Source organism: Hibiscus syriacus, unplaced genomic scaffold (genome assembly GCF_006381635.1).
Source record: "Hibiscus syriacus cultivar Baekdansim isolate YM2019G1 unplaced genomic scaffold, ASM638163v2 tig00002793_pilon, whole genome shotgun sequence".
In the NCBI taxonomy this organism is placed as follows: domain Eukaryota; kingdom Viridiplantae; phylum Streptophyta; class Magnoliopsida; order Malvales; family Malvaceae; genus Hibiscus; species Hibiscus syriacus.
The window spans coordinates 2,260,634-2,282,679 of NW_024061944.1; the positions used below are offsets into that span (position 1 = coordinate 2,260,634).

A 22,046-nucleotide genomic window follows, 5' to 3' on the forward strand; every position below is an offset into this window, starting at 1 on the left:
TTTCGAAACCAACATGCCGCCTATAAAGGTATAAATACCCCCACAAAGCTATTGCCAAAAGGGGAGAACAACCATCAACGGGGACAAGAACAATGATAGAACCATCATAGAACTCACGACCATCATCTATACAAACCAACCAACATCGAGAGCCACGAACCCAAGATAAGAAAACCATCAACACACACAACGACAGACTCACAGAGCCACAACCAAATCGAAACACAAAAGTAGATGAACACAGTAAACAATCAAAGAACACACGCATAGAACACAAAACCAATAGCAAAGAAGCTCATTCGGAAGAAGCGGAAAAAACAAAGAAATACGAAAGGATACTTTGTAGATCTACGGATTCTGAGGCGTTTCCAAGCAAAACGAAGCCCGAATTCGTATCCGGGGTGGAAAACGCGTCGAAAGGTTTCTGGGCACGGTCGAAGCTCTTTTGAGAGCCCATCCTCCTCTCTCTCGTTTCTGGTTTTGAGGTAAGGAAGCAAATGAGAGTAAGTGTGAAAAATAAGTTGTGTGATAGGGCTTATATGATAAAGGCGAAACTACGTCGTTTTGGGCCTTAGATATCACGTGTTTTTGAACAAAATGGGGTAATATCCCTTTTGGTCCCCCAGGATTTGTAATCTGGACATTTTAATCATTTAGTGGGAATTTTGGATTTCTGTTTTAGGCACTCATTCATTACCCGTTTATATATTAGTCTCTTTTTATTTATTTATTTGTTTATTTTATTTATTATTTTATTTTATTTATCTAACCGTTTTTATCCTATTTCATTCTTTTTTTTCTCATTATTATCATTGTTTTTCCTATATATTTTATTATTATCACGATATTTATTTATTTTATATTTTATATTTTTTTACTTTTATTTTTGTATCTCTTTTAACTTTTTATTTAGTTATCTTATTTCTATTTATTTTATTTTCCCCCTGTGGTTTGTTATGTTAGTATTTCATTTATTTATTTATTTATTTCTTTTTGTTTTATTCTCAGATTTATTTAACATTTTATTTTATATTTTTTTATCTAACATTTTTTATTCATTTTAAATGGCGGTGGCGACTCCAATTCATTTAATCCAAGTCGAAGCCCACTTCGGGGCCCACCCGAAAGACGACCGCGATAGCTTGGCAACTCTGTTAGGGACAGGTAAGTGAGTCTGACCGAAATTAATTTACGGTTGTCTTTTTTAGCGAAAATTACATATTTAAATTTTAATTTATTTATTCGATTCTTATTATTTATCTTTGATTATTTTTTTCAAATAAATAGTTGTACTAACGTTTTTTAATGATTTCAGATTTTTCAAAATTGTCATCTCTAGCTCTATACCCGAGCTCCGAACCCTTTTAAGTGGGGGCGAAAGCGACGCCTTCGTGGGAATTTATTCTCCGTATAGGCCTAGCAAGTAACCTTCGGGATTCATATACCTTATGTCTTCGTGTGAATTTATTCTCCGTATGGGCATAAGGGAATGTATCCTCTCGAGTTTAACTTAGTCCACATAAGCTTGTGATGGGCTTAGGACTAAGGGTCTGGCAAGCCCAATGGGCCACCAGCAAGGAGAACTCGAGTACCTTTTTTAAAACCAAAATCGGGAGAGTACAGGGAATTAGAGTCCACCCCAAAACCTTATTTCAAACCCTATGATTCTTTGTTTCCTGCCTTACTTTCTGTTCAAAGCATGCGAACTAGACAAATATGCGGTTAGGATTTGTTTGAAATTAGCATGCGGGATAGAGATTATGTTTAGGTAGGAATTAAAACATGTGGGGTAAACATCATGTGGGGTAGGACTTTTATTTTTCATGATTATTTTTTTTATTTTCACCTCACTAACTCTTTTCATTTTTCTTTTCTTTTATTTTATTTTCATCACTTGCATCATTTAAAAGAGGTGTTGATCCACCAAAAATATGTTTGTTAAACATGAATAATCTGTATTAATGGATAAAGGGGATGTAATACAAGAGATGAAAATACAGAGGATAGTCTACAAGGCGACTATGTGTCGCATTCAATCCAGAAGACATGGTGCCCACAATTGAAGAGTGTATCACTCTGCTGCATTATAAAGGACTCAGAATGAACCGAGTCTACATCAAGCACAATGAAATTCTATCTTTGAAGAACTAACTGGTAGAGGTTGCAGGGGCAAGATGAATGGAGTCCCTTCAAAGACAACAATGGCAAAACGATAGCTGAAATTAGAGACCCTTGCTGACGAATTCAAGAAACAGACAAATGAACTTCACATAGTTCCTATCAATTGAGGGCTTCAATGATTTATTCGTTGGGAACAGGTTCAACAAAAGATAAATGCCAGAGATGCAGTCATTTGAGACTTCTTGGGCCAGTACAAAAAGCAACTCAACATTTGCGCAGTTCATCTAGAGAAGCCAGAGCGGTTCGACAGGTTATTCAACTGGTGACAGACGAAGGTAGAAGCTGTCAGGATATTTTTGTCTCTTAAAAGATAAAACATTTTTGCCTCCAATAAAGATTATTTCTAATAACAAACACATTTTTTAATCAATGCCTTGAACATTGCATGCATCATGTATTCCTGCATATTTCGCATTATTTTTGTTTTTTTATTACATTCACATGTCTCATAAAAAATGGGAACATTTTGATTCTATTCCCAAGACCTACAAATAGCTTTACCAGCAACTTCTTGACACCCATGTAGTGTCACCATACCTGGTGGAAACCATGAAGTCTCCATACCCCAAGTGGTATGACGAGAATGCTCATTGTGAATATCACGGCGGTGTCCCAGGGCACATAATTGAGAATTGTTACACATTCAAGAGAGTTGTGCAGAAGATGTGTAACCAGAACTGAATCGACTTCAACAACTTGGGGGCATCCAAGTGAGGAAGATCATTTCATCATTTGAGGCATTCTGTTTAAATTTGTTTTCATTTTTTCTCAAGTTTTTGTAAGGACTTTTAAATAAATTTATATTACTTTAAAGACGTTACACAATGAATCACATTTGCAAACTTGCAATTATTTGAGTATCATCTGAATTAAGAAACTCTGTAAATAGTTCAAAGTTACAGATCTTTGACGAAGTAACATGATTTCAAATAAGGAATTTGACTTTACCCAGAATATGCACTCAAATATTGTACCCTGCTCTTGTAATAAACCAATATAACATTTTCCTTTCATAAGGTGCGGACAACATGGGGCATCCTTTTGCATATGACATTAGTATACTTTTTATTTAAGACGTTCAATGATGATCATTATCTTTACAGATGGAATAGTCGAGTAGGTAAATCTAGTTTAGGTCAGTTGCTTGGAAATTGTACTCTAAAAATGAGATTTCTTGACTTTCAACAACACCTAGACTATAACAGGTTCTTCTTGACAAACTTAAGAATTAAATCCGTAAAACTGAGCTATTCCACTAAGGCAATTAGTTATAGAGGAAACTTGAAAGCACTGGCCTTATGAATGGAGTCCCTTCAAAGACAACAATGGCAAAACGATAGCTGAAATTAGAGACCCTTGCTGACGAATTCAAGAAACAGACAAATGAACTTCACATAGTTCCTATCAATTGAGGGCTTCAATGATGTATTCGTTGGGAACAGGTTCAACAAAAGATAAATGCCAGAGATGCAGTCATTTGAGACTTCTTGGGCCAGTACAAAAAGCAACTCAACATTTGCACAGTTCATCTAGAGAAGCCAGAGCGGTTCGACAGGTTATTCAACTGGTGACAGACGAAGGTAGAAGCTGTCAGGATATTTTTGTCTCTTAAAAGATAAAACATTTTTGCCTCCAATAAAGATTATTTCTAATAACAAACACATTTTTTGATCAATGCCTCGAACATTACATGCATCATGCATTCCTGCATATTTCGCATTATTTTTGTTTTTTTATTACATTCACTTGTCTCATAAAAAATGGGAACATTTTGATTCTATTCCCAAGACCTACAAATAGCTTTACCAGCAACTTCTTGACACCCATGTTGTGTCACCATACCTGGTGGAAACCATGAAGTCTCCATACCCCAAGTGGTATGACGAGAATGCTCATTATGAATATCACGGTGGTGTCCCAGGGCACATAATTGAGAATTGTTACGCATTCAAGAAAGTTGTGCAGAAGATGTGTAACTGGAACTGAATCGACTTCAACAACTTGGGGGCATCCAAGTGAGGAAGATCATTTCATCATTTGAGGCATTCTGTTTAAATTTGTTTTTCATTTTTTTCTCAAGTTTTTGTAAGGACTTTTAAATAAATTTATATTACTTTAAAGACGTTAAACAATGAATCACATTTGCAAACTTGTAATTATTTGAGTATCATCTGAATTAAGAAACTCTGTAAATAGTTCAAAGTTATAGATCTTTGACGAAGTAACATGATTTCAAATAAGGATTTTGACCTTACCCAGAATATGCACTCAAACATTGTACCCTGCTCTTGCAATAAACCAATATAACATTTTCCTTTCATAAGGTGCGGACAACATGGGGCATCCTTTTGCATATGACATTAGTATACTTTTTATTTAAGACGTTCAATGATGATCATTATCTTTACAGATGGAATAGTCGAGTAGGTAAATCTAGTTTAGGTCAGTTGCTTGGAAATTGTACTCTAAAAATGAGATTTCTTGACTTTCAACAACACCTAGACTATAACAGGTTCTTCTTGACAAACTTAAGAAATTAAATCCGTAAAACTGAGCTATTCCACTAAGGCAATTAGTTATAGAGGAAACTTGAAAGCACTGGCCTTATGATTAGATTACGTTTAAACTATGACATTGCTCGAACACTTGGCAATTCGGTGTTTGCTCCACTACTATTGTCCGGCCGAAGACTTTGTGATGAGATGAATCCTTCAGTTAACTTGATAAAACTGATTATAATGTTAAGTTGTCCCTCTAAAGTAATTAGTGAAACGCCACGGCTTTATGGATTCAGCTAGCCAGATAACAACAAATTAAATCAAATTTATCTAAGCAAGAAATTTTTGGTAATGATGGATTAAGGGAGTTAAGGAACACCTGTTATAGTCAACTTCACACGAGCACTCAGGAATTTCATTTTTAGACCGATATTTCTGCACTACCTTTGTTAGACGACCTTACGAGGCTTGAACAAATGGAAGATTTCAGAGGACCGAAATAAAAGGTCTAGTAATTGATCATGCTAGTTGCATCATTTTGTCCGCACCCAATTAAAATGCCAAACAAAAAAAAACATGTTGCAATAACAAAAAAAAGACCTTTTTATGGCTAAAACCTTAGGTCAACCTAAAGCCAACTCATTCATTTGAACATTTTCAAAGAGCTGTAACTCTGAAAGCATTAAAAGAGCTATTGATTCCTTTGATATACTTTGAACTCATATTTATAATTTGATTCAATTGCAAACAATATTTTACAGAATTTTTATCTTTTTCCCTCCTAAAACAAGAAAAAGGAGAAAAACATTTTCAAACAGGACAATCTCAAATATGAAAGGTCTGTAAAGCCAAAGCTTGAAATGGGGCATGGTCGATTCCAACGACAAGACCTGCAGACAAAAATGAGGCTCCATCCAAGAGATAAAGCAGAATTAATTCATGTTGCATGCATCTTAGACACACTTAAAAGTATCATATTTATCATTTTGAGCACACATATTTTTTTTACAGCTTTTAGAGTCAAATTTCAACTTCAAGATGAAAGATAATCGATTCAAAAAATGCATTCGGAAATTGATGGTGGTAGCTCAACTTCACAGCGAAGGGGCGGTTGACTGTCAACAAACAACTTTTCAGTTTCATTCAGAGTCAATTTCAACTTCACAACGAAGGATATTGGACTCGAGACAACACAAGCTCAACTTCACAGTGAAGGGGCGGCTGAATGTCAACAAACAACTTTTCAGTTTCATTCAGAGCCAATTTCAACTTCACAGCGAAGGATATTAGACTCAAGACAACACAAGCTCAACTTCACAGCGAAGGGGCGACTGACTGTCAACAAACAACTTTTCAGTTTCATTCAGAGTCAATTTCAACTTCACAGTGAATGATATTGGACTCGAGACAACACAAGCTCAACTTCACAGTGAAGGGATGGTTGGCTATCAACAAATAACTTTCCAGTTTCAGAGTCAATTTCAACTTCACAGCGAATGATATTGGCCTCAAAACAACACAAATATTTGGATTTCAATTTCACAACGAAGGATATCCAATTTGAGGCTTAACTTCACAACCAATGAGTCATCCATGGTTTCAACTTCACGACGAAGAGAATCGTGCCCACCAAAATACCTTCGAGTTTGACTACGCTCAGCTCCAAGGCACATCATTTGCAGCACAGCTTAATTCAAGAAGGGCTATCTGCCAAAGGCCTTCAAGTTCGACTACGCTCAGCTCCAAGGCACATCATTTGCAACATAGCTTAAGTTGAGAAGGGCTATCTGCCAAAGACCCTCAAGTTCGATTACACTCAGCTTCGAGGGCACATCATTTGCAACATAACTTAAGTCGAGAAGGGTTATCTGTCACCAAAAGACCTTTGAGTTCGACTATGCTCAGCTCCAAGGTACATCATTTGCAACGTAGCTTAAGTCGAAAAGGGCTATCTGCCAAAGACCTTCGAGTTCGACTACGCTCAACTCTAAGGCACATCATTTACAATATAGCTTAAGTCGAGAAGGACTATCTGCCAAAGACCCTCAAGTTCGATTACACTCAGCTTCGAGGGCACATCATTTGCAGCATAACTTAAGTAGATAAGGGTTATCTCTCACCAAAAGACCTTCGAGTTCGACTACGCTCAGCTCCAAGACACATCATTTGCAGCATAACTTAAGTCGAAAAGGGTTATCTGCCAAAGACATTCGAGTTCGACTACGCTCAGCTCCAAGGCATATTATTTGCAACATAGCTTAAGTCGAGAAGGGCTATCTGCCAAAGACCCTCAAGTTCGATTACATTCAACTTCGAGGGCACATCATTTGCAGCATAACTTAAGTCGAGAATGGTTATCTATCACCAAAAGACCTTCGAGTTCAACTACGCTCAGCTCCAAGGCATATCATTTGCAGCATAACTTAAGTCAAGAAGGGTTATCTGCCAAAGACCTTCGAGTTCGATTACACTCAGCTTCGAGGGCACATCATTTGCAGCATAACTCAAGGCTAGAAGGGTTATCTGCCAACAAAGATCTTTGAGTTCGATTACGCTCAGCTAAACGGTACATCATTTACGGTATAGCTCAAGGCTAGAAGGGTTATCTGCCAAAGACCTTCGAGTTCAACTATGCTCAGCTCCAACGCACATCATTCACAACATAGCTCAAGGCAAGAAGGGCTATATGTCAATAAATTGTCGAGTTCGATTTCATTTAGCTCGATGACACATCAATCACTATTGTCCAATTGTAGTCGAGGTTTTCAAGTCGAGAAGAATACATGTGTGCTTTATTAGCAATAAATCATTTTTTCGGCAGCATAGTTTAAGTGAATCTATATGTCAATGAAGACCTTCCGAGTCCGATTTCATTCAGCCCGAGGGCTTATTAACCACATGGTGGAGTTAAGAAACTACTGTCCAGTCGAATTTTTAACCCGAGGTCTTTAAATCGAGAAGAATACCGAAGTTGACTACAATTTGGCAACGAGAAGCCACGCTCCAATTCAAATTCTGAACTACGGCTTCAATTCCATATCATTTCAAGATGGACTCGACTTCGCGACAAAGGAGCCATCCACAACTCAATTCGACAGGGAGTTATTCTTTAACATCACCGAATGAAAATTTGTGTCATTTTATCTTTGTCCTATTTTTCGTTCCACGAAAAAGGACAAAGAATGGCAGCTATAGACACTCATTTTCGTCCATATTTTTATTTTGTTTTATACGTATATATATATATATATATTATAGTTTGTAAACGATTTTTAAAAATACGTATATAATATATAGTTTCTAAAAATATTTTTAAAATGTATATAATATATAGTTTTTAAAACACTTTTGAAAACTATATAATATATAGTTTTTAAAACATTTTAGAAAAAATATATAATATATAGTTTTTAAAATCATTTTGAAAACTTATATAATATATAGTTTTTGAAAACTTTTTTAAACTTATATAATATATAGTTTTTGAAAACGTTTTTGAAAATTATATAGTTTTTTTAAAAACCATTTTTTGAAAATTATATAGTTTTTTTAAAAAAATATTTTCGAAAATTTATATATAATATGTAGTTAAAAAAACATTTTTTTAAAATTTTATATTATATAGTTTTTTAAAAGAAACACTTTTTTATATTAATATTTATTTATTATTATTACTTATTTTTATTTTATTTTATTTTTCGTTTTAGGTCCAATCTGTCTAAGTCCAGGGTCTAATATTGGCTAAGTGGGCCTGAACCAACCCAATAGTAAGATAAGGTTTAAGATTTGGAAACCCTAGATAATGCATGTTAACGGCACCGCGCAGAGGAGGTCAAGGGTCATGTCACAAATGGCGTGAGATTTTCGGCCGAGATATCCGGGACTGACCCATCCCGGGGTGGTCGGTCATACCGGCCACGAGCGCCCCTGTTTCGGAACCAACAGGCCGCCAGTGAAGGTATAAATACCCCAGAAAGCCACTGCCAAAAGGGGAGAACAACCATCAATGGGGACGAGAACAACGATAGAACCATCATAGAACCCACGACCATTATCTATATAAACCAACCAACATCGAGAGCCACGAACCCAAGATCAGAAAACTAGCAACACACACAACGACAGACTCACAGGCCACAACCAAATCGAAACACAAAAGCAGATGAACACAGTAAACAATCAAAGAACACACGCATAGAACACAAAACCAACAGCAAAGAAGCTCATTCGGCAGAAGCGAAAAAAACAAAGAAATGCTAAATGATACTTTGTAGATCTACGGATTCTGAGGCGTTTTCAAGCAAAACGAAGCCTGGATTTGTATCCGGGGTGGAAAACGCGTCGAAAGGTGACACCTTTTTGCTACTTAGGTGCCGGCGGACGACAGTCATCGCCGGTCAGCGGCGGCATACGCGGTGGAGCGTCGCCGGATTCTGGGCACTGTCGAAGCTCTTTTGAGAGCCCATCCTCCTCTATCTCGTTTCTGGTTTCTGGTTTTGAGGTAAGGAAGCAAATGAGAGTAAGTGTGAAAAATAAGCTGTGTGATAGGGCTTATATGCTAAAGGCGAAATTACGTCGTTTTGGGCCCTAGATATCCCGTGTTTTTTTAACAAAAGGGGGTAATATCCCTTTTGGTCCCCCAGGCTTTGTAATCTGGACATTTAATCATTTAGTGGGAATTTTGAATTTCTGTTTTGGGCACTCATTCATTACCCGTTTATATATTAGTCCCTTTTTATTTATTTGTTTATTTTATTTATTTGTTTATTTTATTTTAATTATCTAACCGTTTTTATCCTATTTCATTCTTTTTTTCTCATTATTATCATTGTTTTTCCCCTATATATTTTATTATTATCAAGATATTTATTTATTTTATATTTTAGAGTTTTTTTACTTTTATTTTTTCTTTCTTTTAACTTTTTTATTTAGTTATCTTATTTCTATTTATTTTCTTTTCCCCATGTGGTTTGTTATTTTAGTATTTTATTTACTTATTTATTTATTATTTTTTGTTTTATTCTCGGATTTATTTAACATTTTATTTTATATTTTTTTATCTAACATTTTTGACCTTTTTTTAGTAAGTAATTGCAATCGATCAAATGTAAGCAATTTGAATCGGATTTTTAAATTTCAATTTCAATTTTTAATTTCGCAATTAAAGATAATCGATAAATTAATTGGTACTGAAAGGGCGGTTCAAGAGTGATAATCCTTCCTTGATCGTAACCGACTCCCGAACCCGACACGTTTCTGGTACAACGCAGATAGGTAAGATGGTGTCCGACCTACCTAAATTCGTTTTAATGGTCGGTGACGACTCCAATTCATTTAATCCAAGTCGAAACCTAATTCGGGGCCTACCCGAAAGACGGTCGCGACACCTCTAAAGTTGGATTTTCTCTCTCGGCCCTCTCCTCTGTTTTTCTTGCTCGATTGTTTTGTATTGTATCAGCTTTGGTTTCTGTTTTTTTCTTCTTCTTTTTGGTCATGTTGCAGCAATCGTTTGCTTTTCTGTTTTGGGCGTCTCTCTTTGTATCCCAGCCTGCTCGCTATCATTCTATTGATAAATTCTATAAAGCAATGTTGATTCTCACAGATGTTATCATGTAAGGTTATACTGGACAAAATATCAAGATTAATGACTTTTCCGTGGCAGTCCTCATAAACATAAATGCCCTCACCGATAGGGATGGACGTAAAATTTTATATTAAGAATTTATAAGATGGAATAAATTTATAAAATTTCAATGAGACGAAAATATATTTTCAATAAAAATACATAAAAAAATTGTTATATATAGCAATTTTAAAATTTCAAGGGTGATTACCCTCACCCCTCGGTTCATCTTTGCTCATCAATAATAGTTGGAAGGTTGTTTAGAGTGGCCCTAATCATCATATCTTAGTACACTATGATGATCATATCATCTATGAATGGACCCAAAATTTTATATTATGGGGTAAATTTTTAAAATTTTATGAAATCACGAGCTTAAAAAAATATGAAAGGAAAATAGAATTTTAATAAAAATTTTTATAGAAATTTAAAATATATGATAATTTAAAAAAATTATCAAACGAAAAATAAAATTTAAAAAAAATCATAAAATTTTAAAATATATGATAATTTTAAATTTTTAACGATATACATTCATTAACATTTTCCTCTTTCTTTCCGTGATAATAACTTTTGTGTGCTTGGTAATGTGATATATAGTTGTACCTGTTCAAAAAATTAAATATATAACATTATATTGTAAATATTAGAAATGTGCTAAGTTTTTTATTTAAAAATAAAATAAAACATATTAATTACACTTGTAACAATATAATTAAGTTTAAGGGTAAATTACATGTTTAGTACCTAGTCTATCAATTTGGTTCTATTTTAGTATCTAAACTTTTAATTTTTCAAATCATATCTAAAGTTTAGTTTTTATTTCATTTTAGTACTTTTGTTTAAAATCTAACATTATGTTCTAAAAAGATTTGAAAGCTTAGGTACTAAAACGGACTAAAATTAATAGCTTAGGTACTAAAACGGACTAAAATTAATAGTTTAGATATTAAACGAGTTAAAGTTTTAACATAATTGTACTAAAATGAAACAAAAACTAAATATTAAATATGATTTTAAAAAATTAAAAGTTTAAATATAAAAATTAATTAAAATTGATAATTTATGTATTAAATATATAGTTTACGTCAGTTTAAACACTTCTCAACAGATGGCCCAATGGTTCGGTGGTTTTAGCAGAATGAATTGATTTGCTGGGCTTAGCCTGGAGCTCGCTATACACTTACCTCAAGTAACATATTAATAACAAATAATATTTATTTAAAAAATATTACGATTATATTAAATTAATAAATTTTAAATTAATTTAAAGATATTATATTTAAATAAATAAATGGTTTAAATTCAGTAAAATAATATTTTTTTAAGGTTGACGTTTGGGATTTAGAGTTTAATATTTAGGGTTTAGGATTTGGATTTAGATTTAAGATTTATAGTTTATAATTTGGGGTTCGAGGTAAAGTTTTTAGGGTTTGAAATTTTTGGGTTTTAGATTTGGGATCGAGATTAAAAAGATATTGTTTTACCGTGAGTTAAAAGATATTTATTTATGGGTTTATAAATTTCAATTAAATCTAAATCATTTATTTATTTAAATCTAACGATTATAAATTGATGTAAAACTTATTAATTTTACATAGTGTAAGTGAATCATGTCCCTTGTCTTTTTATTTGATATATATTGTTAGGTATGTAAATGAATTGACTTTGAACAAATAAAGTTATGTTCGTGTTTTCTTGTTTTTTTTAAGGTTTTCATGTTTGATTTGTGTTTGTTTGTTTTATTTTGAAGATGTTTCATGTTTGGTTCATGTTCGTTTAAATTTTCAGTATCATGTTCATTTATTTATTTTTAAAGGTGTGTATATTTGTTCGTTTATATTATACGAATATGTCCGTTTAACGTTCGTTTAATGTTCGACAATCAACAATTATTTTTACATTTTCATTTGCAAGTTGAAGAAAAATGATGAAATTACTTCACTAGTATTTAAGTTACTTAGGCTTCACAGTTTAAACTTTAAAGTTAATCTTATGTTCAATTTAGTTTTATATCTTCACTAATATTTTAAAAAAAAAGAGAACCGAGTAAACAAGCTTATAAGATAGTAAACAAATGAGTTGATAAGCGAGCTTATAAACTAGTGTATTCGTATACAAAAATGAACCGAACACACTTCTATTTGTATTCGTTTGTTTATTTAAATAAACATAAAAAATATTCATACTTATTTATTTAGCTTAATAAATGAACAATTTACAAATGATTTATAACAATTTGTTGATGTTTATATATTATTTATAATATTATATGAACTCAAATAATTAATAAAAAATATATCATTTTATATCAATTGAGAATCTGAGATCCTTCTTTTAATTCATAATAACAAATAATAGTATAATTAAAATGGGATGATAAAAATAATTTAGAATATATGTTTTAATTTCCGCGCTGTTTGAAGATTCCGCTATTGTTAAACGTCGTGAGGTAATGTCAAGAGTAAAAAGGCGCAAGGAAATCCAAGGGGATATTAGATTAACGGAGTTGACGGTTTGCTAGAGAAGACTGTAAGAGCCTTCGATTAATAATCAACGGCAAGAATTCTCTGTGATCTACCCTTGCGGTGTAACGTAGGGTGAAGAGAATGTATTAAAAATTAGGTTCGGAAGGGAGAGAGATCATTTCGTTCCATCAGAGGAAGAAACATCCTCCCTGTTACACTTTCTTTCTCTTGTTTTTTTTTCAATTTCCCTCTTCTCTGCTATTTTGCTTCTACTTTCTTTTTTTCTTCTCAAGAACCAAACAGAATACTCCGATAAAAAGCTAAAAACTAATTATTGTTTGATTAATTAGATGTCGAGGATCTGAATTCTAAAGAGAGCCGTGCGATACAGGAGAAGGAAGAGAGACAAATCTGAGAATTTGTGAGGTCTATAATTGAGAGAAAACATTGATTTTATTTTGGTTTACTGTAATGGATTTTCATTTTCTATTTCAATGGCTTTTATAAGCATTCTGCAATTCTTTTTTTTTTCTTCCAGATTTTATAGATACAATCAAAGAAATTGAGGAACATTTTTGCTGGTTTTAGTTGATTTTGAATATTTTGTTTGTATTATATGGCAGAGATCTGAAACAACGGCATATTGGAATGATTTTGTTTCTGATAAACATTTTTTCCTCTCTTATGACAGAAATTTTTGACGACTGCCAAGCTACTTTCTGAAGATTTTTCGACTAAGTTAACATGCATAGAGGCAGATCAGCTAATTACATATTAAAATCTTAAACATCAAATGAAAGCCGGAAGAATAGGCTTCGTATGTTATTATTCTGTTGAAAATCCAAAGTAAAATTTGTGCTTATACCAAAGGACTTGAAGAAGGAAAGTTTTGACGGCCGAGCGAGCCTGAGCTATTGAGGTATGAGCGACATTTTCTTACCAGTACGATCAAGAACCTGATAATCTAAGTATCGATTCTAAATCTACCTAAAATGATTAACCCGCCATTAATATGTTTACATATCATCGGTTGCAGTTTATTTCCCCTGTATCTTCTTCTTTCTTTTTTAGCATGTTCGATGCTTTAGTAATTGTTTGTTTATATCTAGTTTTATTTGATTAAAAGTCGAAGATTTTTCTGACAGAGGCGATTTTTCTTTCTCTGGAGACCTCCATTTTATTTCTACATTTAGCATTAAGAGTATGTATTTCAGATTTTATATATTTTTTCCGGTTTGCTCTTTTCTCCCACGGAGTTTCAGACCTAAGTTCCTTCTTAGTCCTTCACCCCCCCCCTTTTTTCAAGTAGTCTGAAGAAGAGCTTGACGTTTTGTCGCTAAGGTTTTTCCTCCAGATTAGATATTTACTTTGATTTCGGTATAATCAATATCTATCTCTAATTTTCGCTTCCTTAAAATCTCCACTCGGAAATGTTTTTCTTCTATTGCTATGATGTTCATGGTTCCGTTGATTTCTTCCATGTCTTTAATTTTCTGGGTGCTAAACATTTTAAGTACGAGGACAACTGTACTGGTTCTGTTTTATTCCAAGTTAAAACTATGTTTCGTGTGGACGCCTCTTAAACTATTTTGTTATTTTATTGAACCTATTTCTATTCTTAATTTTCTTAACCCCGCCTAAAATTCTCTTCATCATTGTCCTTTTAATCCATTCAATGTCTTATAAAAATTGTTTAATCATAGTTGCTGGTTTTCCATCTTTATTTCCCTTCCAAAAGATGCTGAGACCGTTCGATGCTTATTCTTCCCCATCTTTAACGTCTCTGCAAAAGGCCACTGTCTTTCTTTTTTCCTCTGATTTTTTTTCTTCGAATTTTCTAGAGAAAAAAAATTCCTAGCAGTCCAATGTGCACACTCTAATGATAAGCTGAAATAAAATTTGTTTGAAATTGCATGGACGTTTTAAGAAAAGCCTTATTCAAATTCTCTTAATCGCTTTATCTTTTTGTATCCTATCGGTGCTTGTACTTCAATTATGAAGTTGAACCCAGAAAAAAGCTCAATTTGGAATTATTTATTATTTTGCTTCAACAATGGGACATGTGTGCAGAAAATGATGGAAAGGGACTCTTTAAGGAGCAATAACAATGGTAATAGCACCAATCACAACAAAAATAAAGTCAGAGGTGATGCAGGATTGTTAAGATCTAGCTTAGATTCTTGCCAAACAAACGGCGTCGTCTTCTAATTTTGTTTTGCAGTGGGGGAATCGGAAGCGTCTAAGGTGTATGAAGATCCAGGTCAAAGACGATCAATCCGGACCAGTTAACCGAACCACCGTTCTAGTCGATCGCCGAGTCGTGAGGGCCGATAAGGACTCTTCAAATCAGCCAAGCAATAATAACAATGACGGGACTGGGTGTTTTAACCTCCGTCAACGGCCTGCTTCTCCTCAGGCTCCGCCACCTCAGCGCATTCTCAGGTACTGTGCTACATTTACAAACTCAAATTAACCTTTTCTCTTGGAGTGTTTGGCATCGCGGTGCGTGTAATATACGCTCCGTTGAGATTGGGGTTGGATTAGGGTCATGATATATGATTTACTATTGGATAATTTAATATCTCGTTTTTTGTGTTATCAGTTATCACTTGGTTTTACGTTATGTTTCCGGTTCAAATTGGCGCGAGTAAAATGATTATAAAGAACCATATTTCCAGGTCCCACTTCTTTAATCCTTGCCTCTCTTTTTTCTCCATTAAAAGAAAAAAAACGATCTGGATTATAACCTATTTAACTAAATTGAATCGTTTAGTGAAATGATCTTTCTACTTGACTGCTCCTTCTCTGTTCTGTGATTTGTTAGTTATTTACCTTAACGAGAATTTGTATACATCTATCATGGGTGGATGCTTTTACTTTTTTCCAACAGGATATATAATAATCTTAAATAAGTTCGTGGTTGTTCGCATGAATGTTTTTGAGAATTTCTTGTCTGCAAGTATTTCCTTGTGCGCTGTTTCAAGTTTGTTATTTTCTTCTTATTATTGATTTAATAGTTGGCCTAAACAATAGTTTAGTCCCCCCTACATAATCCTCAATCTTGGTATAGAAAACCCGATGTCGTTATATCTTGTTTTCATTTTTTTATAGTTGGTATTATATAGTATTTCTTTAATAATACATGGTATTCTGATCCTGGATGACTTGATGCCTAACACATGATGGATCATGGAATCGACAATTACCTCGCCACGTGTCTATGAAGTGTTTTTTTATCGCACCCCTCGTCAGCCGTTCGGCCACTCTTGGGGTTTAGGAAGAAGCCAACACCACCATTATGATGAAAAGCATAACCCTTGGAAACCCGTCTAAAAAATAGCTGCGCATCCCTAGATCGGTATGAAAATAGAATAACACTTCCTCTCAAATATATGACTTTTTCACCAAGACAAAACAAAAAATAGTAAATTAACAACTCCCCCTATTTAAAAGCTAACCCCCAACCTCTCACCCTTTCCTTAAGAGCCCAAAAATAAAATGCATACCATGTTCTACGTGATACTTGTCTAGATTCTATTCAGTCTCTTTCACCCAATCCGATCTGCATCACTCCAAGGTTACATTTGTAATTCTACATTTAAAGCTTTTTTTTCCCTTTTACAAAACTCATAGCATTTGATTCTTTTTTCCAATTATTATAATAATATTCTCTTGACAATATTGTTTTGTCTTTCAGGAACTGTGAGAATTCTAATCCTATGAGAGGCCAAAGCAACGGTGGTATAAGGGGATTCGCTTCGCCAGACAGGGCGCACGAGAAGAGAGGTGGCAACCAGAACAATTACAATCACCACCACACCAACAACAATGATAACAACCACCACCACAACAAATCAGCTGCATCTTCAGAGACGGCTCACGATAGCAGAAAAGGTGGGTCGTCTTCCGGGAGCGGTGAGGTAGCTCCTGCACCTATCGTCTGGCCACCTAAGCTCATGATTGCTTTAACGAATAAAGAGAAGGAAGAAGATTTCATGGTTTTTAAAGGATCGAGATTGCCACAACGACCTAAAAAACGGGCTAAGTTTATTCAACGGACCCTCAATGTAAGTCTGTCTTATTCCTTTCTTCTAAACTAATTCATAATAATCTAGAATAATTAATTTATAAAACACGTAATTTTAAATTTTAGACGAATTGAAATTTGTCATTGGATCGTTTGAAGGATAAATTAGTATAATATGTTGAGTTGAATTAGAAATAGATAAGCCTGTAGCTGTTGAGTTACGTGAAATAAATGAATAATGACTTGGTTTGCTTTTATTATGCAAATATATTTTAGTAATAATATTTTTTTCTGGCATTCATTCTCTTACCAACCAGATAGAAATTAGGAATGAAAGATTTTATTATTAAGTCGATGTAATTATAAAATAATATATTTTTTAAATATTTTTAATTATTTAATAATGAATATTCAATTATTTATGTTAGAGTTGTTAGTATTTGCATTTAAATCTCTAAAATAACAATCATTCTTTTAATCACCGAAATAATTAAATTAGTAAAAATTGAAAGATCATTTTAGATAGCATAGACAAATATTGGACATCACAATTGAAAAAGCTTGTGACCCGGTCCTAATTTAGTTGCCAACTTGTGCCTTGTGTATCGGTATTGTCTATTGCTATGCTGTAATTTCGTGAGATTCTAGATTTAGCTTTAACATATAGAGCTTGGACATTATTGATTTTATTTTTTTTAAATATCTATATCATTATATGAAAAAAAAACATTAAGTGAAATCTCAAAAACAGGACTTTGTTTCTTTTAAAATAAAAAATTAAATATTTTCAACTAGTAACTTGATTTTCACTAATTTGGGACAATATGTATTAGTTTAATGTCTTTGAAATTATGGACGAATGCCTTGCTGAAAAAAGACAAATGAATTGGGACAATGTACACGTGTAATTCAAAAAGGTCGCAAGTAAGCAACCGACAAAAGAAGGCACACTGCTCAAGGCATTATTGTCTGGGGGCTTTTCTGAAATATGTTGTTATTGTAGGGGCTACTTTTATATATTTCCATTTGCAGTTAGTTGTTTTCTTATTCGGAAGGCAGTCGTTGAATTGTTGACTTTTGACTATACCACTTTTGGCAACAACAACAAAAAACACCATAAGCAATAAAAAAAATGTATACCATTAGTTTCCACCTTTAATATTATCTAAACATCTCAAAGCGTCTTTTCTTGAAAAAAATATTTCAATAATCCAGACTTAATAATTATGCCCTTTGGTGTGCTTATTTTGGTTTGCAGCTTGTAAGTCCGGGGACATGGCTATGCGATTTAACCCTCGAGCGATACGAGATCAGGGAGAAGAAGATCACAAAGAAGGTATCATTTTTTTCTATTTATAAAATTAACTCAAAAGATTCAATTTAATATTTATATTTTCTTCCATTAAATACCTGAATTTAACCCAAATCCTTTCCCCTTTGCATTCTTTGCTGTACACGTGGCCCAATAATAAATCAACACGTGCTGGCTTAATAATATTTGAAAAATGAAAATAATAAATACTAAATTAAATCTTGAAATCAAGATGTATATTCAGTCTATATTCTCTAATCTCATATCTAGAGACCCCTTTAACGTAATGATCTGGTGCAGAGACCAAGAGGTTTAAAAGCTATGGGAAATATGGAATCTGAGTCTGAATAGAAAGCTCGGAAGGCGCTGTTTAAAGGTTGGTTTTTTTTTAAGTATTTGCAATATGAATGTCGACGATTTGATGATGATGAAATGTTCAGAGGCAGTTGATTTTTCTTTTTCTTTTTGGTTGAGGATGAGACTAGCGTTTAAGCTGTGTAAATGGTTATCTTTATTCGTCTCTGAGATGAATGGAGAAAGATTTAAATTTCTTGCTCTTGGGACGCAAGTAAATGGTTAATACATGACATTGTTCATCTGTGAGATGAATTGACAATTTTTTTTAATGAGTTTCCGATTATAGTTTAAAGTCTAACTATTTAATTTTTATTCGAGCTGTGCCACTCAGCTCTGGAAAGATCTAATTTGTGGAATAGTTAATAAATTTGTTTATGTGTTAAAATATTTTTTCTTATTTTCATATTTAATTATTAAATTTGAATAAAAATTTACTAATCAAATAATAATTTTAATGATAAAAAATTTATTATAGATAAATTAGGGGTATATAATGAGTTTAACATCTTGCGAATAATTTGAACTTAATTCGGTCAAAGTTCAATAAGGTCAAAGTTCAGTAAAAATTTGACTCATTGATTTTATTCGAACTCGAGCTCGAGTCAAAATCTTAACGAATTAAGTCGAGCAAAATCTAACTCGACTTGATATCATTAATATTTTATATAATTTTTAATAGTTATTTTAAAAACTTATTTCATTAAAAAAATACTAATTTACTAATAAATGATAAAAATGATAAATTCATAATTTATTTATTTTCTAATAACCAATAAAAAAAACTTAGTTATTAATTAATATTTTACTACATCCAAAAATCAAACTTATTTATTATTTTAAATCATTGTGGGTTATTATTTTAGAGTTTAAACTTTGAAATTGTTTAATACACTCTTTGATGATATTTTTGGTTAAATTTTATTAATTTATATTTATATTAAACTCTATGTATTATTAGTATATTTTATTTATAGTTCAAAAAATAAAGTAAAATTTTCGTTGATCTTAACGAGCTCAATGAGTTGAGTAACAAGTTTTTTTAACGACCACAAGTCGAACAAAAATTTAACGAGCTTAACGAGTAACAAATCGAGTTGAACAATTTTTTTTGACGAGTACGAGTACAAAACTATTTAACTTGTGACTGACTCACTTAGTAAGTATCATAGGAGAAACTTAATCTCTTGCAAAATGGGTTAATTTTTTTATTTTACTTTTGTCTCTTTAAAGATAATTACTGGTATTGTTTAGCTATTAATTTTGCTTAGAATCTTAAAAGTTGGGTAGATTTTAGAAAATACAAATTACTTATTCTGGTTTCTTAAGGAAGTGTTCATCAGCTTCTCATGGAATGAATTTAATGTTGTAAATTTCTTAAGGGTAAAATACACAATATTTCATTGAACTTTACTCTCTCCTATTTTTCACTATACTTTTATTTTTTTTAATTTACTCGCTGTAACACCCTCAGACCAATACTAGTGATCTGATCTATGAGCTGCCACATTAGGGTCATTAGAGCGACCCATAATAAAATACCGGGAAAAAATAAAAAATTGATAAATTTTCAAACTATAAAACAATTTATATGCAATTTCAGAAAAATCATTCATATATTAAAATAAAATTCAATAATGTCGTACCTCAAATCAAGTTACATATTCCATATGAAAACAAATGTGAAAAACTCTAATACTGATGTCGATACTGCACATGATCAATTCCTTTAACCTGAAATTGTGAGTAACGGAGTAAGCTTTGAGAAGCTTAGTAATATAAAACTACCACATGATACTAAAGGTCAAGCAAATATTTGTAAAACATGAAATTTCCTTAGCTATCAAGGCATATACAGATCCTAGTGATGAGTAGAGATTTCACTATTAAATCTTCAGGTAACCGTCATGGAACTTACAGTTCAAAAGAAAAGTTCAGAGAGACAGATTCAGAAGATGGAGTTGGAAAATCTAGTGTGTTCCAACAAAACCAAAAATAGTAGTTTATTTTAGTAAAACATATTTTAAAAACACAATTATAACCTCCACCCGAACACCGATATGTAGTTCCCTAAAACTGTATCAATAAGGACTTACTCTAAGCCCATTGGGCATATGAGCCAACCTAAGGGAGTACCTTGGGGCCTTAGAGCCTACCCAAGGGAGTACCTTGGGGCCTTAGAGCCTACCCAAGGGAGTACCTTGGGGCCTAAGAGCCTACCTAAGGGTTACCTTTGGTCCGTAAGAAATTATCTACTTGATCAGAGCTGAATATATATAGTCTAGAATCCTACCTAGACAGTATCCCAATAAAACAGTTCAAATAGTATACAATAATTCCATGATCCATAAGTTAGACATATTTATATTTTGCAATAGCAATAGGTGAAACCCCCTCAGACCGATGCGGTTAACCCAATCCGATCTGGAGTGTCACATTAGGGCCACCGGAGTGACCCACTGTAAAAATAAAGAAAATTTAAAACTTTTATTAAAACATGTAAATTATAAAATGATTTATCAGTACGAATAAATAAAACAGATTTTCAGACTCGTATATAAAATAAAATAAATTACATACCCCCTAATCACATATACCATACTCTGCAAGCAACTCCGGAAAAACTCCCTTACTAAAGTCGATAGCTGCACTGGTACAATTCTTTTAACCTGCAATGTTGAGTAATAGAGTGAGCTTCGGAAAGCTCAGTAATAAAGAACTATCAGATGATGCTGATGAACGTGCAGATATAGATAAACATATATTTTTCTTATCGATTCAGACATCTACAAATTTTATGTTGAGCGGAAATCCTACTGGTATTTTAGATGGTAACAGACAATGAGCTTTCAGTTCAAAGAATTATTTCAGACGTCTGAGTTCAGGAGAATAAGTTATCTAGTGTGTTCCCGTAAAACCATAAAAGATATAGATCTTTTTAAAACATATATATATACACCCCATCCTTTCACAATCTGTTTGTGTATGTTCCCCGGAACCATACACCCCGCACAACCAGTAAGGCCCTGAGCACACAGCCGAGAAGCCTGCAGATATACTTCCTCCAACAATAAACCCCCATATAAAACATTTCTCAATCAATAAACAGAGATATAAGAAATCAAAACAGAATTCAAATCAGATATCAGAACAGAATCCAAATCAGAAATCAGAACATAATTCAGGTCATGTATCATAACAGAATTCAAGTAAGAAATCAGATAAAATATTTATGTGATTAGGGAACACACTAGTGTTTACAGATATTATTCAGAGGTATTGTATAATCTTAACAGACAGAGAAACACAGATCTTCAGTATACCGATAGAATACCGGAAGGTAGAATCACTATTGGAAGAGTTCATTAACTGATAGAATCATCAGTTATTCAGAATGTGAATTGAGCTGATAAGGAAGAAATGAAGGTTCAGACATTTACAATCTATGTCGATTGATCGGATTATCGAACAACTCTTTGATGAATAGTTCCCAGAACTAATACTTATCGACTGGTAAATTCGTTGTCCTTCTAGGGTATTTACACTTTAATACCAAATATTCTTGTCCATAGTTCATCTTCTG

General features: G+C 33.1%; 1 protein-coding gene across 1 annotated transcript; it reads left to right on the plus strand.

Moving 5' to 3' along the window:
• Window positions 1–12,941: 12,941 nt before the first annotated feature.
• LOC120150862 (SUN domain-containing protein 2-like) lies at window positions 12,942–18,655 on the plus strand. The gene is made up of 7 exons (XM_039163476.1): window positions 12,942–13,196; window positions 13,462–13,689; window positions 14,841–15,212; window positions 16,468–16,837; window positions 18,056–18,133; window positions 18,410–18,501; window positions 18,550–18,655. The coding sequence occupies exons 3-6, from the start codon at window positions 15,019–15,021 to the stop codon at window positions 18,458–18,460; spliced, it is 693 nt and encodes a 230-aa protein (XP_039019407.1). The 5' UTR covers window positions 12,942–13,196; window positions 13,462–13,689; window positions 14,841–15,018; the 3' UTR covers window positions 18,461–18,501; window positions 18,550–18,655.
• The last annotated feature ends 3,391 nt before the right edge of the window (window positions 18,656–22,046 follow it).

Bases quoted from the DNA above. Each gene is read 5' to 3' on its own strand.
- LOC120150862 (XM_039163476.1), top strand. From the start codon at position 15,019: ATGAAGATCCAGGTCAAAGACGATCAATCCGGACCAGTTAACCGAACC. The intron at 15,213-16,467 runs GTACTGTGCTAC...TTTGTCTTTCAG, and splicing joins CCACCTCAGCGCATTCTCAG to GAACTGTGAGAATTCTAATC. The intron at 16,838-18,055 runs GTAAGTCTGTCT...TTTGGTTTGCAG, and splicing joins TTATTCAACGGACCCTCAAT to CTTGTAAGTCCGGGGACATG.